The sequence below is a fragment of the Folsomia candida genome, unplaced genomic scaffold, assembly GCF_002217175.1.
Source record: "Folsomia candida strain VU population unplaced genomic scaffold, ASM221717v1 Fcan01_Sc006, whole genome shotgun sequence".
Taxonomy (NCBI): domain Eukaryota; kingdom Metazoa; phylum Arthropoda; class Collembola; order Entomobryomorpha; family Isotomidae; genus Folsomia; species Folsomia candida.
This window is the reverse complement of record NW_019091198.1, coordinates 1967126-1980732: the sequence shown is the minus strand read 5'-3', so window position 1 is coordinate 1980732 and position 13607 is coordinate 1967126. Positions and strand designations below refer to the sequence as shown.

At 37.4% G+C, this 13607-nt stretch overlaps 2 protein-coding genes across 3 annotated transcripts; one reads left to right on the top strand and one right to left on the bottom strand.

Annotated features, from left to right (window-relative positions):
- Positions 1-459: 459 nt before the first annotated feature.
- On the top strand, positions 460-11894 carry LOC110851535 (putative oxidoreductase GLYR1 homolog). Of its 2 annotated transcripts, XM_022099353.2 has the most exons (12): positions 460-624; positions 941-977; positions 1053-1379; positions 1482-1550; positions 1652-1675; positions 1766-1951; positions 2059-2232; positions 9441-9551; positions 9642-9906; positions 9981-10055; positions 10253-10357; positions 10445-11894. In XM_022099353.2, the coding sequence occupies exons 1-12, from the start codon at positions 584-586 to the stop codon at positions 10642-10644; spliced, it is 1614 nt and encodes a 537-aa protein (XP_021955045.1). In that variant the 5' UTR covers positions 460-583; the 3' UTR covers positions 10645-11894. The 2 variants fall into 2 exon arrangements, with proteins under 2 accessions (XP_021955045.1, XP_021955046.1); XM_022099354.2 differs by lacking the exon at positions 1652-1675 and having other exon boundaries at positions 461-624.
- Positions 2369-8879, bottom strand: LOC110851534. Its single transcript, XM_022099352.2, has 5 exons — positions 8444-8879; positions 4458-6437; positions 4244-4370; positions 4008-4148; positions 2369-3839 (listed from the first exon to the last, which is right to left on the bottom strand). Exons 2-5 carry the CDS (start codon positions 6344-6346, stop codon positions 3264-3266), a joined length of 2733 nt encoding a protein of 910 aa, XP_021955044.1. The 5' UTR covers positions 6347-6437; positions 8444-8879; the 3' UTR covers positions 2369-3263.
- Positions 11895-13607: the final 1713 nt, after the last annotated feature.

Below are 13607 nucleotides of genomic sequence, written 5' to 3'. Positions count from 1 at the left end.
GCTTGGCGACATTATCAAGATCTATAACATGTTTTTCAACGGCTTCGGCCGCATCCAGGGTCGCATTGGGGTCCTTGGTCATTTCTAGAATTGACATCAAAATCGAAACATCATCTCAACATTACTTTGCATAGTTAGTTTGCACCATCATATATTTTTAGACAATTGTTCAATATCGCACTGCCGGTACTGGTAAAACTAGAGCGTAAGCCGGAAAAGACCAAGCTCCAGTGGCTGGTGTGTGCGTAGAGCTAGGCCTGGAAATAGTTGACATAGTAAAGCCACGACAAAATGACAATGTAGTAATGAGATGTGAAAATTGTATTTTTTAAGTTCGTTAATTAGAGATGGATTGATCTGAGTGATTGGAGAGGACGGGCATTATTTTTGTCCCCTTGCAATTTCTGAGGCTTCTGATAGGTTACGAGTTGACTTGTTGAGAGGAACCCGGTCTGACTGACTCCTACCATCCTCACTCACTCTTCGTCCAATTCTGCTGCAGCCAACTTCACTCGTTTCTCAACCAAGTGTTTCTCCAAATCTCAAATTTTTGATAACTTCCAGGTCTCCGATAAGTGAAGATATGGCATCTACTTACGAGTGGAAAGTGGGGGATATTGTGTGGTAAGTGCAGCGTTAATTTTTTAACCCATTATTACATTTTTGAGTAAAAAACGTGTTGAAAACCAAGTTTTCTCCCCGGTTGCTGTTTTACGCGGCTAGGAGAGTTGTGTGTATATGTTCCGAGAGTGAGAATACCGCCTTATTCCTAATCACTTGGTTGTTGTATGAGGTCAAAGGAAATGTTTCTTTGTAAAAGAGAATAGATGATGATGATGATAAGAAGGATGGTGGGGGGCGAGGGGATGATCGAAGACGTTAGTAAATAAATAAGTAAAATGACACATCATTTAATGGCTTTGTTTTGGTTGGTTTTCAGGGCGAAAATGAAAGGATTTTCAACCTGGCCTGGAAAGGTAAGACGAGTTTTGGACAACTTTTTTTTAACTACTAACTGGTTAAATCTAACATGGATAATTTTCAATCGTAAGATCGCACTTCCTCGCCCAAATATGAAGAAACCAAAGGCTACTAAACCTATGCACTGTGTCTGGTTTTTTGGATCGCAAAACTTTGGATGGATTGATGAAAACCAAATTGAAGATTATGCTGAAAAGCGAAAAGCAAACTCAAATGTATGCAAGTCACAGTTGTTTAAAAATGCGATTGTTGACTGTGACGAGTACATTTCTCGGCGAGAGGCGGGGGAAGATGTCGAATCTCAGTTTCAGCAGCAGTATGAAGAGGAAGAACTTGTGCCGGTGGAGGATGAATTCGAATATGTAGACGACAGTGCACAAGATGAGAATGTTTCTGAGGTAAATGAATTATTTGTCAATTATACTCTTAATGTATTCAGGTTAGATGTTGTTAGTTTTTCGACGTAATTAAATACAATTTAACTTTTTTTCTAATTTCAGACTTCGGGTGGACGAAAACGTCGTGGACGTTCATTTAGTCGGGAAGAAGGCGAAGGCAAAAAACGACGGGTTCGTTGCCAACAATTTATACAATAAGCAATACGCATATTATTCCTTTTGTTTTTACCTGCTTGACATGCTGTTATTTTTTTGTGCTTTGCATTTTACAGTCGTCTTCTATTTCTTCTTCGTGGGTTCGTAATGACGACTATTAAGAGAATTTAATTATCGAAAAAAATACATTTCTTTTGCATTTACATTTTGCTTTTACATTTCGTTTGCAGTCTACTTCGGGCGCTCCGAGGAAGAAGTCTGTTGCGGAAAATGGAGAGGCCACTCCTAAGGCAGTGAAAGCTAAAACTCCAAAGAAATCACTACCGTTTGCCAGCGGCTCGGCTCACGCTGCAGCGTCACCACGAAAGTCAGCAGCGACAATTCTGCTAAATCGACCAACAGTTGCTGCCAAACCGGTAAAGGAGAAATAAATAAATACATTCAGGAATAAAATTGAACATTCTAATTTAGGATATTGAACGAATATGATGAGTAAATTTGTGATTATTATTTATTACATTAGGACACAGTTCCGCTCAACATTGGGGATATCAGTGAGACTCTCCGAAGCAAGCAGATTAAGCCCACTGATCTTCGGTTTGGCTTTTTGGGATTGGGGAATATGGGTTCAGGAATGGTAAAGAACCTAATTCAATCCGGTCATAAAGTGACCGTCTGGAACCGAACTCCCGAAAAGGTATGCTTCATATTTTAGTTGCTGAGATTATTTTTTGCATGCATACACATTACTGAATACATCTGGATAGGTGGCAGATAAACGTGGTCATGTAATTTTGTTTTATGCATACCCACCTATTTTTTGGAATGCAAAATAATTTTTTTAACATTTTTATTGAATGAAAGATCATACAATTTTCAACCTAATTAATCATTACACGACTTTTTAGTTTTTCCAATTTAGTTAACTCGTTAATATGATACAGTTTCTTTATAAACTAAAGACGATACACGACTTGCTACCGTTCTTGCGTCAATACTTAGATTTTTATCGCACGCATTGGAGTCGTAGTTTTTGCTTCGATATTCTCGTACTGTTTGTGACTAGAAATTAAGTACGAATCATAGTCAAATGTGTGGGTCTACCAGGAACCACACAACATCACAAAAATCCTTAAAAACTTTATATTGTTGTATAATATAGGTATATTACTAATCAACCTGGACAAGTTTTTTTTAGCTACTCATATTCATGCAATTTGTTGAGTTGAGCTGAGATTTATTGAGACTTCCAATCTATATTATTAAATATAACTGATGGTTAAAAAATGGGAATGATGCTACATTACATTATTATTTGATCTGTTGAACTTGGGTCAAAGACCTACCTAAAATATTGTTGTGCGGGGAGTTTGTAAAGGATATATTGCCAGGACAAGTCTTAATACGACACTTAGTAATTATATTCAGTAGGATATTGCCTTTCGTTAATGTTGTTGAGGGTATTTGATTGGTGTGTAAATAATAAGACAGAAAAGACTATTTTGAATCATTTTAAAATATTCAAATCTTTCCAATGTTGCAACTGATTGTAGGCATCAATCTAATAATTATATTTTGGTTGTTAAAATTTAAAAGTATTCCATTATTCCATTCCATTTATCATTGATTGAGTTTATTATTATGGCATGGGGATTTTTAGTTAGTTTTTTTTTATTTCTCGGAACAGGAATTCTTACTTACAAAAACAATAAACAAATGCGGAACAATTTAAACATCGTCATCAGCAAACGGAAGGTTCGAATGACACTCAACATCACAAGTCTTACTACAATGACCATTTTGTTCTCGGTCGTATGCAGACCCCTTCTTATGAACTAGAAGTTTGTCCAAATCTCTTCTGCTATTCGAGACGTCAACCATGAGTGTGACTTGTTCGTCTAAATTAAAGTTAGGAATTGGGGGGATTAAGTAAGAAGCCAAGAATTCTGGGGGAATGAGGAGTGAGATATGCTCATTGTGTTTATCCTCTCCTCCTCCTCCTACTGATACATGCTCTTCTCCTGAAGAAGACTGGAGCCGTACGGAGGATCTGGTTGAGGAATGTCCAATAAAATCTTCCGAATCTTCATCCACACATGCCCCCACTCCACGACATGAGTCCAAGTTGAGACCTTGTGGTAGATTCTCAAGAATCTTATTTAGTGTCTGAGCTTGCCATTTGTAAGCTTCCCTTAAGCGGATAAGTTGATGACTACTAAACTTTCCAACTCTATTTCGATTGAAGACGTAGTTCTCTCGTACTTTGCCTAATCGGTGAGCAGAATAGGATGCGACTTTACGAATCTGAAATTTTATAATGAGAAATATTTGTACTTGAGCAACCAAGGAATGCTTGTTTGAGCAGTTAGTAGATATAAGTATTTAGGTAGTTAGTTCGTTGCTGGTTATATACGTGGAAAAGTATGCATATGTTAAGTTTGTATTATCGTTATCGCTTCTAGAAATATTTACCTGGTCTTGATACTGATCCCTCATTGTAGTAAGTTGTTGGGCACTGTAATCTCGGAATTCAGACAAGTTCTTTGTTTGGTTTGTATAACTCTCTCTTATTCGTTCCAACTGAGAGATACAATTATCTTGGATTTTCTTGGACTGCAAATAAAGACATTTTGTTGATAAGGATTTTGTAGAATGTATGAAAAACCTATCATAAGTCATAACGATAAGAATAATCTTAATAATTCTACCTGCATGTTGTAGTTCTGTCGCAACCAATCCAGTTGACTATTTTTATTCTGTTCCATTGAATCAAAGAAAGCTCGAACTCTCCTCGCTTGATTTGCCGTTCGTACAGCAATGCAATGAAGTCCAGACCTAAGAAAATAAGACATGTGATTCATTGAGTTTAGTTGTGTATATTTGAATCATAAAATTTTCTTCAGTTTCAAATTAAGATTTTACCTTAAAAGCAAGAATCGTATGAGCTGTGCCAGTAGAACCAAGAATAGGAACCCAAAACTTGAGATCAGTCCAACGACGAGGCTCATAAGTCTAACGTCCTCGAAAATTGAAACATCCATGCCCACGTGAACATAATGAGTAATGTTCAAGTCGTCATATGTGGCAATGCATAAATATAAACCGTAGTCGGGTCCTTCCACATTATGCAAAAGCAGAGCTCCATCAGGATATATTGAGGGTTCCAAAAGTTCGTGATTATCACCGTCATCATCATCATCTTCTTCATTATTATTATTCTTCTTTTCTTGGTGCACTGATGTGTAATTAGCAGTTACCGTGATTCTGTTCTTTGAAGGCGTAATCCATGTGATTGTAGGCATTGCTGTCGTCCTTGAATGACAGCTCAGTAACTTGTCTTTTCCCATGACGGCATAATACTTAAATGCATAGCGTGCCGTAATCTCGGAACCTAAGCAGGTTTTTCTCAGACTTTCAATATATTCGACTAAGGGGTATCGATATGCACCTCCATTTGGGGTACAGAAAGTGTCTTTCGCAGAGTTATCTTTCCCAATTGAAACGTTTGACGTGGCAATCCAATCTGAGAACCACCTCTCGTCACATGTGCATGACCAGGGGTTGCCATTCAGATGGACATGTGTGAGTCGTTGAACATGAGAAAGCGTTTCAGGAATGATCATCATTTGATTATCACTAAGGTCAAGCACTTCTACGACTTGCAAAGTGCTGATCAGTCCTTCCATCTCCCTGTAGGAACGATTGGCGTTTTCGTTGATGAATGTATCCGAGACCCAAGCATTTGACATGTTTATCACCCGCAGATTGTCATTGTGCTTGAAATATGGCTCAAAGAATTGAATAACTTCATTGTTGCTAAGATTGATGGTTTGGAGATCTTGTAAATGTGTGAAGACTTCAGCGTCCACATATTGGATCTTGTTATGGCTCAAGTCCAATTTTCGAAGTGACCCCAGTCCCAGGAACACATCCTCCTGGAGATGTGTGAGACGATTGTATGAGATGTCCAGAGATTTTAAACTCTTCAGATTGTCAAAAAGACCGTTAGGAATGGTGGTGATGTGGTTTTGGGAGAGATTTAAGGACTGGAGAGAGTTGAGATGGGAGAAGGAGGTGTAGTACACCGTTGAGGCTGAACTATTTGATACGTGAAGATGTTTGAGGTCAGGTAGACAGTGGAGAATCACATGGGAGAGGGAAGGGTTACTATCACAAACGGTAAGGCTATCTAAATTCTCGAGTCTTGAAAAGGCGTTCAACTTTTCAGTGTAGCCCGTTGAGAAAATGTCAGTGCTAATTGTAGAGCTTTGGAAAATAAACACATGTTTTAGACTATTTTTGGAGCTTTCGAACAGGGCCGAGTTTAAAAATTCCATCGCGTCCATGTGCACATGGTGCAGCTCCAGTTTAACCAAGGTGTTTGGAGAAAGCAAAGGGATTGATTTGTAGCTGGATTTGTTTGTTAGGACCATATTTCGCAATACTAGAGTCCGTACTCCATCGCCCAAGCTGAGTTGTTGTTCATCTCTTATAGGGGCTCCTCCCACGACATCCGTGTTGTATATAGGCAACGATTGAATCTGACAATTGATCTCCAATCGCTGATTTGGTATCTTGTAATCGCACTGGCATGTTGGAAGACAGTCGAAAAGGATGAAATTATTATTTCCAGTGGTGGAGGAGGCTAGACCACTTGACATCTCATTATTAGTTGAGGAATTATTATTTGAGGCGTTTGTTTGTCCTCCTAAGCCACGATATTGGTTTTCCTGTGTCGCGGTGTGAACCAAGAGGAGAAAGAGTAAAATGGAAAAGACCAACGGATTGGGTTCGTCATAAAACCGGCGCATCTTGGCGTCCGTTGCCCCCTTCCTTCCCCTGCCCGTCAAGAATTTATTTGGGTGTTACCGATCCATGTTGGACGAGATTAGCTCACATTTCCTATAAATAAGGAAATCTCTTTAGAATATGCATGTGTTCTATCCAAACTAAAATATGTAGCTAGAAATAAACCACGAACAATTTTTTGGGCAGATTCAATTTAACTGGAATTATGTAATGTTATAATACTAACACTTGAGAGCTCATGTCATAGTGCTTGGAAAATATGAGTCTCTCTCTTATTTGAACTGGAACAAGGTGTTGGTTAAACTATGCATAATCTGTCTATCTAGATCACTAAACTATGAAAGTGTTGATGATTCAATCCAGCAGCAGGTTGAACTTGTGTGTGTGTGTATGGTGCTGATGCTGGTATGGTAATGAAAATTTGAGCAAATAACTCCTGTTGTAATTCAAGGATAATTTGTGATTCAATGATTCGATCAAATATTTATAAAGCAGCCGGTCGACACGATTTCTACTTGGTTTAAAGCATGGTCGTGTTTTTTGGTGGCATAATGTGTGCAAGTGGCAAGTCTGCAGGCAGGTTGGTAAGCAGTTTTCCTGAGTGAGCGATAAATAGTGAAAGAATGGACAAGAGCAATATCACCATCACCAGGAGTATGATATGGCTAAGTAATTTGTTGTGTTAGCTTTCTCATGATAAAATTGCGCATTATTTATTGGCACATGGGCTGACCAAAAGAAGAGAATATCCATGTTTTTCCAAGGCTTCCACGACATGATACATGACATTTCAGCAGTTTGACTGAATCGGGGTGAAGAGTAGTAGTTCAGGTCCATCTCGCTATATTAAACTATCGATTTCTCTGACCGTCATCATACCACTTTCATGCGGTTTATGTCTCTTTATTGTGACAAATATCTTGGAACATGCTTTTCTTTCCTATTATTTGCCCAAGTTGTAGTTGATTGATCTGGAAGATGTCTTCTAATTGACTTAATGTCTAACTCTTGTGAGAGTAAATTGAAGTATATTAGTTAAATGGTGCGCAGATAAATAGGTGAATGAATTATCATAAAATAATTAGTATGCGTCGTCATTAATTACTCATCATGCATTATTGGGTGGTAGAATTGCTCAAGCTACTCGTGTGCCATTAAAGCTTGCCTGTACATTGGAAACTACTGGCACTCAAGATATTGAATATTTAGTGAGTGTGAGTATAAATATAATAGTAAAAGCGATTGCCTTGAATTCAAATAGAATAGCTAAAATACTTGGCTGGCACACCGGAGTTTGAAAGAATGTGAATTTTTTAAGAGGTACAAAGAACATTATTATAAGTCAAAAAGCATACCCTACTGCTAGTGGGGTTTGAGTTTGTGTATATCAGGTTCCTACTGCTCCTATTATAGCATTGGGTAAAATATTATGATGTACGCATTGCACTGGCCAAGTTAAATATAGTGCAAGTAAAGTTGTGCCGTTGCCAGTGAAATAAAAAAAATGTCAATGCGTTGCATGTGGTCTGTTTGATACCTGAGCTGTTGTTGCAATAGTTGTTAAACTACTTTTATTATGGACCCGTTTATTGAGTTTTTCTTTCTGCTTATATATCTCTGATACGTGCATGCATATATAATAGCTGGGAGGCCATTTGCAATTTTCATTGCCTCACAAAATCTTAATTTAACCTTTCTTAAGGCTGAGCTGTTTTTAATTGTTGAGATACGCAGTTAGCAAAGAGTCCTATTCATAAGATGATTCAACCTTTGACCTGCTCATTTATTTATTGATTCACGTAGTAGTAATTCATTCACTTACAAGCTGTGAATTAATTTCTTAACTTTTATGCTTTGATCGTTTCTCCATTATGCTAAAGACATTCTCTATTTTATTGATCCATTTAATGACACTGATCTCCTTCACTACTCTCACAATGACCAAGAATTGCTTGAACTTGATGTTTCATTTAATTACTATTTACTGATTTACTTAAGTTATTACTTCATTTACTATGCATATTCAAAAGATGACTGTTTTAACAATGTTGCATCAAATAATGAATAGCACTATGTAATATTTTAAAATTTAAACTTACCATGCGAGATTTTTTTATTAGGGCACAATTGCTATTTAGTAAGGTTGCTGATGGTGTATAATGCGATTTAATGTTGCGCACTTTAGCCGTTTACGATTATTTATTTTTGAATTACTTGATGAAGCTCGTCCGTTACATCTTTTCTTTCTTAACAAGTTGACAAGTACTGCGAAAAAGTGCTCAACTAACAATCGTAATCTTTCTTAAAGAACGAAGAACAACTCGATTCGTATTAGTTATATATATTAAAAACGAGAACAACTTGGCTGAGTAAAATATAATAATGTTGAGGTGTAGGAATTAAAATAAATGTGTGGTTTTCTGGGAAACTATTTTTTAGCAGGTTAATAAATGCTGGTATTAAAGTCAAAGCGAGAATGCGTTGAGAGTGTAAAGTCAGTTGTTATTCGATCGAATTTTGCTGCAGGGTCGGAATATGGTCGATGGTGGTTACATCTCATGCGCCAGACAAGAAAAGTTTGCGCCTGCCACCAATATCTTTTCCTCTTGGTTTAGTTCATACTCCTCTCCATGTCATGGCAAATCCCTAGCTTTATTGTTACAGTTATAGCCCTTTATGTACGTACTGCACACCAGCTTGAGGAGTCTTGCTTAGACATTGTGCAGTGGACAAAGTTGGGGCATATTTTCGTGGATGAACCCATAAACCCATGATATTCCTTCTTTTCCTTTGTAAATGCAAGCATACAATGAGTTCTTTTATTGTATTAATATTATTACTATGCAGACTTTCTGGCAACAGCATGATTTTTGCATACTACTTGATATCAGTGTGCAAAAATCAGTGATGATATATTATGTGCATTATAAAATGAAAGAAAATCAATACAAAATTTAACATAATTGCTTCAAGTCTTGCAACAATGTCCAAACTTTTATGCTTTTCGTGATTTAATTTTGTTGCATGTTTTTTTCTTAGAGGGGTAAAAATTGATGATATTATTTATGATGACTTACTGATTGAATATTTTTTTAGTGTCGCAATTTCGTGACTGCTGGAGCAACGGAAGGCTTGACTCCTTCAGATGTTGTCGCATCATCGGACATTATATTTTCCTGCGTGTCGGATGCTACAACTGCGAAGGAGGTATTATATACACTATGAATATTGAATTATACCGCTTAGCGCCACTTTTCTGTTGCGGAAAATATTAATTAACGGTATGTTTATTTACAGCTTATTTTCGGAAATTGCGGAGTGGATTCAGAAATGAGTGCTCACAAGGCATACGTTGAAATGACTGGAATTGACGTGGAATCATCCAAGGATATTGCTGATGGAATTCAAGCAAAAGGTGGACGTTATCTAGAAGCCCAGATGCAGGGCAGCAAGTCCGACTCTGAAGAGGGGACATTGATCATTCTCGCTGCTGGAGAACGGTCTTTATATGATGACTGTCTTACGGCTTTTGCTGCTATTAGTTCGCGATCATTCTTTCTGGGTACGTTATAATTAGTTGGAAGAAAAGAAAATTTTACAAGCAAGGTGGGGTTTAAAATTAGTTTGTTTTTGTAGGTGAGGTTGGCAGTGCCATTAAAATGAATCTTGTTCTGCAATTGGTACAAGGAGTTTCAGTCGCCGCACTAACTGGTACGTGTATGCAGTAAAATCAAATCAAACGCGAGAAAGAGATGTTTACTGTTCGACTTCTGAGCCGGGATAGTCAAGCTTGCGACTTAAAGATCACATTTCTTATCAATTATATTTGTGTGATGGGCGCCACGTTGCTGTATGCATTGCTCACTCTCATGACACGAGTCGTTAATTTTTTCTTTGTTTTTTAACAGAGGGATTGGCGCTCGCAGATCGAGCTAATTTGAAAAGTGACGACGTTATGGAAATTCTTGGATTGACGACATTCTCAAATGACTTGATCAAACAAAAGGGAGAAAGTGAGCTAGAATAAACGATGACGATGATTTGAAAGTTTTAGTTATGATTTCATTTTTCACATGTGTTTTATTGTGTTTTGCTTATAGTCATCGTGGGTGGCAACTTTGGCGTCCAGCACCCCCTTCAGTACATGCAGAAGGACCTGAACACGGCTCTGAACCTCGGTCATCAAATTGAACAGCCTCTACCACTCACAGCTGCTGCAAACGAGGTGTTTAAACATGCCAAACGCCTAGGATATGCTGAACATGATGTTTCAGCTGTATATATTCGTGCTCGTTTTTAAACTAATTTCCTTCATATTTTGGCCCTTTAAATATGATGTCGGCATTGCGCGTGCATATTTCTTACTCCTTGATAGTTTCTTTGTTAGCTTGAACATTTCCACTTCATGCTGCTTCACATTTTTACCGGCGTTATGAGTATACATGGCTGACTTTGTTTTTTGCAATATCTTATCTAATAATATCGTTTGCTACTTTAGCACTGTGTTATAAGTAATGTGGGGTAATGATGAATTGTAATAGTGCAAGTAAATTTTTATTTATGTTATCTCTAGACGTTAAATTACAATCCTTACCAGGATTTAATCGTACCTCCTGGGCTATATGAATTACCAGTTGACGATCCCACTTGCCTATCGGCTTTCGTGCGATATTTGATACTGTTTAACAGACGATATGGCACTTGAATGTTTTTTCTTGGTTAATCTGTTGTTCGTAATTTTACTATGAAACAAGCGGTTCAGGATAAAAATATTCCCAAACTTGTCTGGTTATTTAATATCTGAAACACATTGGTATTTATTTGTTGAGACGACTGTGTTGTTGTTTAAATTGGTAAAATATATGATACACTGATTTAGCTTAGGTAAATACTTCGGTATATATGAATAAGAGGAGTAATTAATTATTGTTTTGGTATAGCACTTTGAGATTATGGTCTAAGAATTAAAAGAAGCGGCTCATTCTAAACATGTAAAATTAGCTGCTACTTTAAATTGTCAGACCATAGTATAGAATATAGAAAGATTTAAGTTGCAATTATGCAACCAGTGAAATATATATGAAATGTCAAATTTGTAGGTTGCAGGACCAATTGGTTCCTTTTTCCTACAAAACCGGTACATAGTGTCCCACTCCCTTATAGTATAAAAAGTTAGTCTATCCCCTTTTTGTTTCTATAACTAAACTTGCGGCGGAATAAAATACGTATCCTGGCATCCATACTGGCTGTAAGTAATTCCAATATGGATAAGTAGTTAGAACTAATCGTAGTAGGTACATATATAGCATCCTTTTCATTTACAGGATTTATCAGTACTTGTTGCACTGCTATCATTTATTTTCGAGAGGTGAATAGTTTTATTGTTACCAGCACTTTTACAAAAAAAAAGTTGCTATTAGAAGATGAATTGTTACAATTATGACTATGTCATACGTTAAAATTAGTACTTTTAAAATTAATTTGACTTTCATATAATTCTGTACTCGGAAATTGATTAATAAACTCATTAACGTATATAGAAGTACTAAATTGTATGGCAATGAAGATTTTATTATCATAAATTTAACAAATTCATTACAATTCATTCATGCATCTTGCGTATGTCGTTTTCATGTGTTGAAAAATGATTTTACAATTTCATTCGGATTTAATGTGTGCATTTCACAAAATGTTGCCTTGAACTTATATAAGCAAGCTGCACTGTGTTGCCAATTTTATTATATTACGCTTGACATATGTATAGTCTGCGAGTTGCATCTTGTACATACATACATAATTCAATATACAAGAGAATGAAGCTACTGGCAAATTTATTCTGTGAACCAGATCAGCTCCCAAGGAAAAGTTGTCCAAAGCTGAGAGAGCCGAAGTTGTGAAGACTTATTATGTAACAATGCGAGGAAAGGAAGGACTAGTACAAATAACGAAGCAACGCCAACCACCACTGGACTTTGTTTGACACTGAATAGGACTGGGGAGTCCTGTGGATGGGAAAATGTGGTAAACAAAGGGTCGGGCCGAGAAGATTATGTTTTGTTAATGAAGTGAGAGATCGTTTCCAGACTCCTGGAGAGTGGGGATGGAAAAGGTGGAACAAGGAGGAACAAGGCTGAACAGTTGCAGGTGAACCATTGTCCTAAAATCTACTACTAAACGTGTACTTCTTGCTCTAATCCATGTCTCTCCAGGCAGCTCTCTGTTCACTCACTTGTCCCATTGTTCCCAAACAAGACTCCTCTTGAGCCGATTTTCGCACTTACTTACTTGTGTATCCCCAGTCTTCAATGTCTTATCGGTACCTGTTCTCAACCCCACTGCAGCAGCCACAAACGTTAGTAGTCAGACTCACTTGAATAGCAAAGTCCAGCGTTCAATACATTAGGACAGCAGGTATGTACATAAGAGTGATGAATCTACTTCGCCAGTACATATGTAAGTAAGAGAAAGTCAAAGAATGAAGGGTCGTGTGGATGGGTTAGAACAATCCATGAAAAGATTTGTAAATTCTACTTAAGAATTATTGAATGGATTATTGGTATTTTTGACACAAGTCGAAGCATGGAATGGGAAGACTTGGTACGTATATGCATCACTATCGTTTGACTCCGTGCTGAGTTGATTCACTACACAACAGGAAAATCAGTCCTGAAAAACTACCTTTTTCTCCGAATGAATAGGATTTCCCCGATGTGTCGGTTTCTTTAATTGTGGCTTTGCTGGGACTTTCCTCTCCCCTTCGCGTGGTGTCCCTTTCTCTCCTCAGGTTTCTCTCTCATTCTTATTCAGTCAAACGTCGAAGTCCCACAGCGTTCTACACGGGAGAAGAAGAAATCCAGACATGGGATGAGAATTTATGCGAATCTCGGCTACTGGAACTCGCTCAACGTGTTGACGAATCACATTAGTGGCTTTGAACAGGCAGGATGATGTGACAAGACGAGACCAATATTCCCATCGAGAAGTTGACAATTTGATGACTTCATTACAGTAAAAATGACACACTTTTTGTGCTGCAAAAAACTGGGAGGAATGATATCTACATATTACTACTTATGATTAGTCAGCCAAGAGATGGGTTAAAACAACGAAAGCAAAACTTATTTTTATTATTGATCATCATTTTCCTCTTAATCATTTAAATGACACCTACCGTAACGTTATCCGTAATTAATCTATAGATTCCGAGACACACGTTGGTGAACTTTTGCCGCACATCGGTAAAAAGTAATGCATTCACATTGT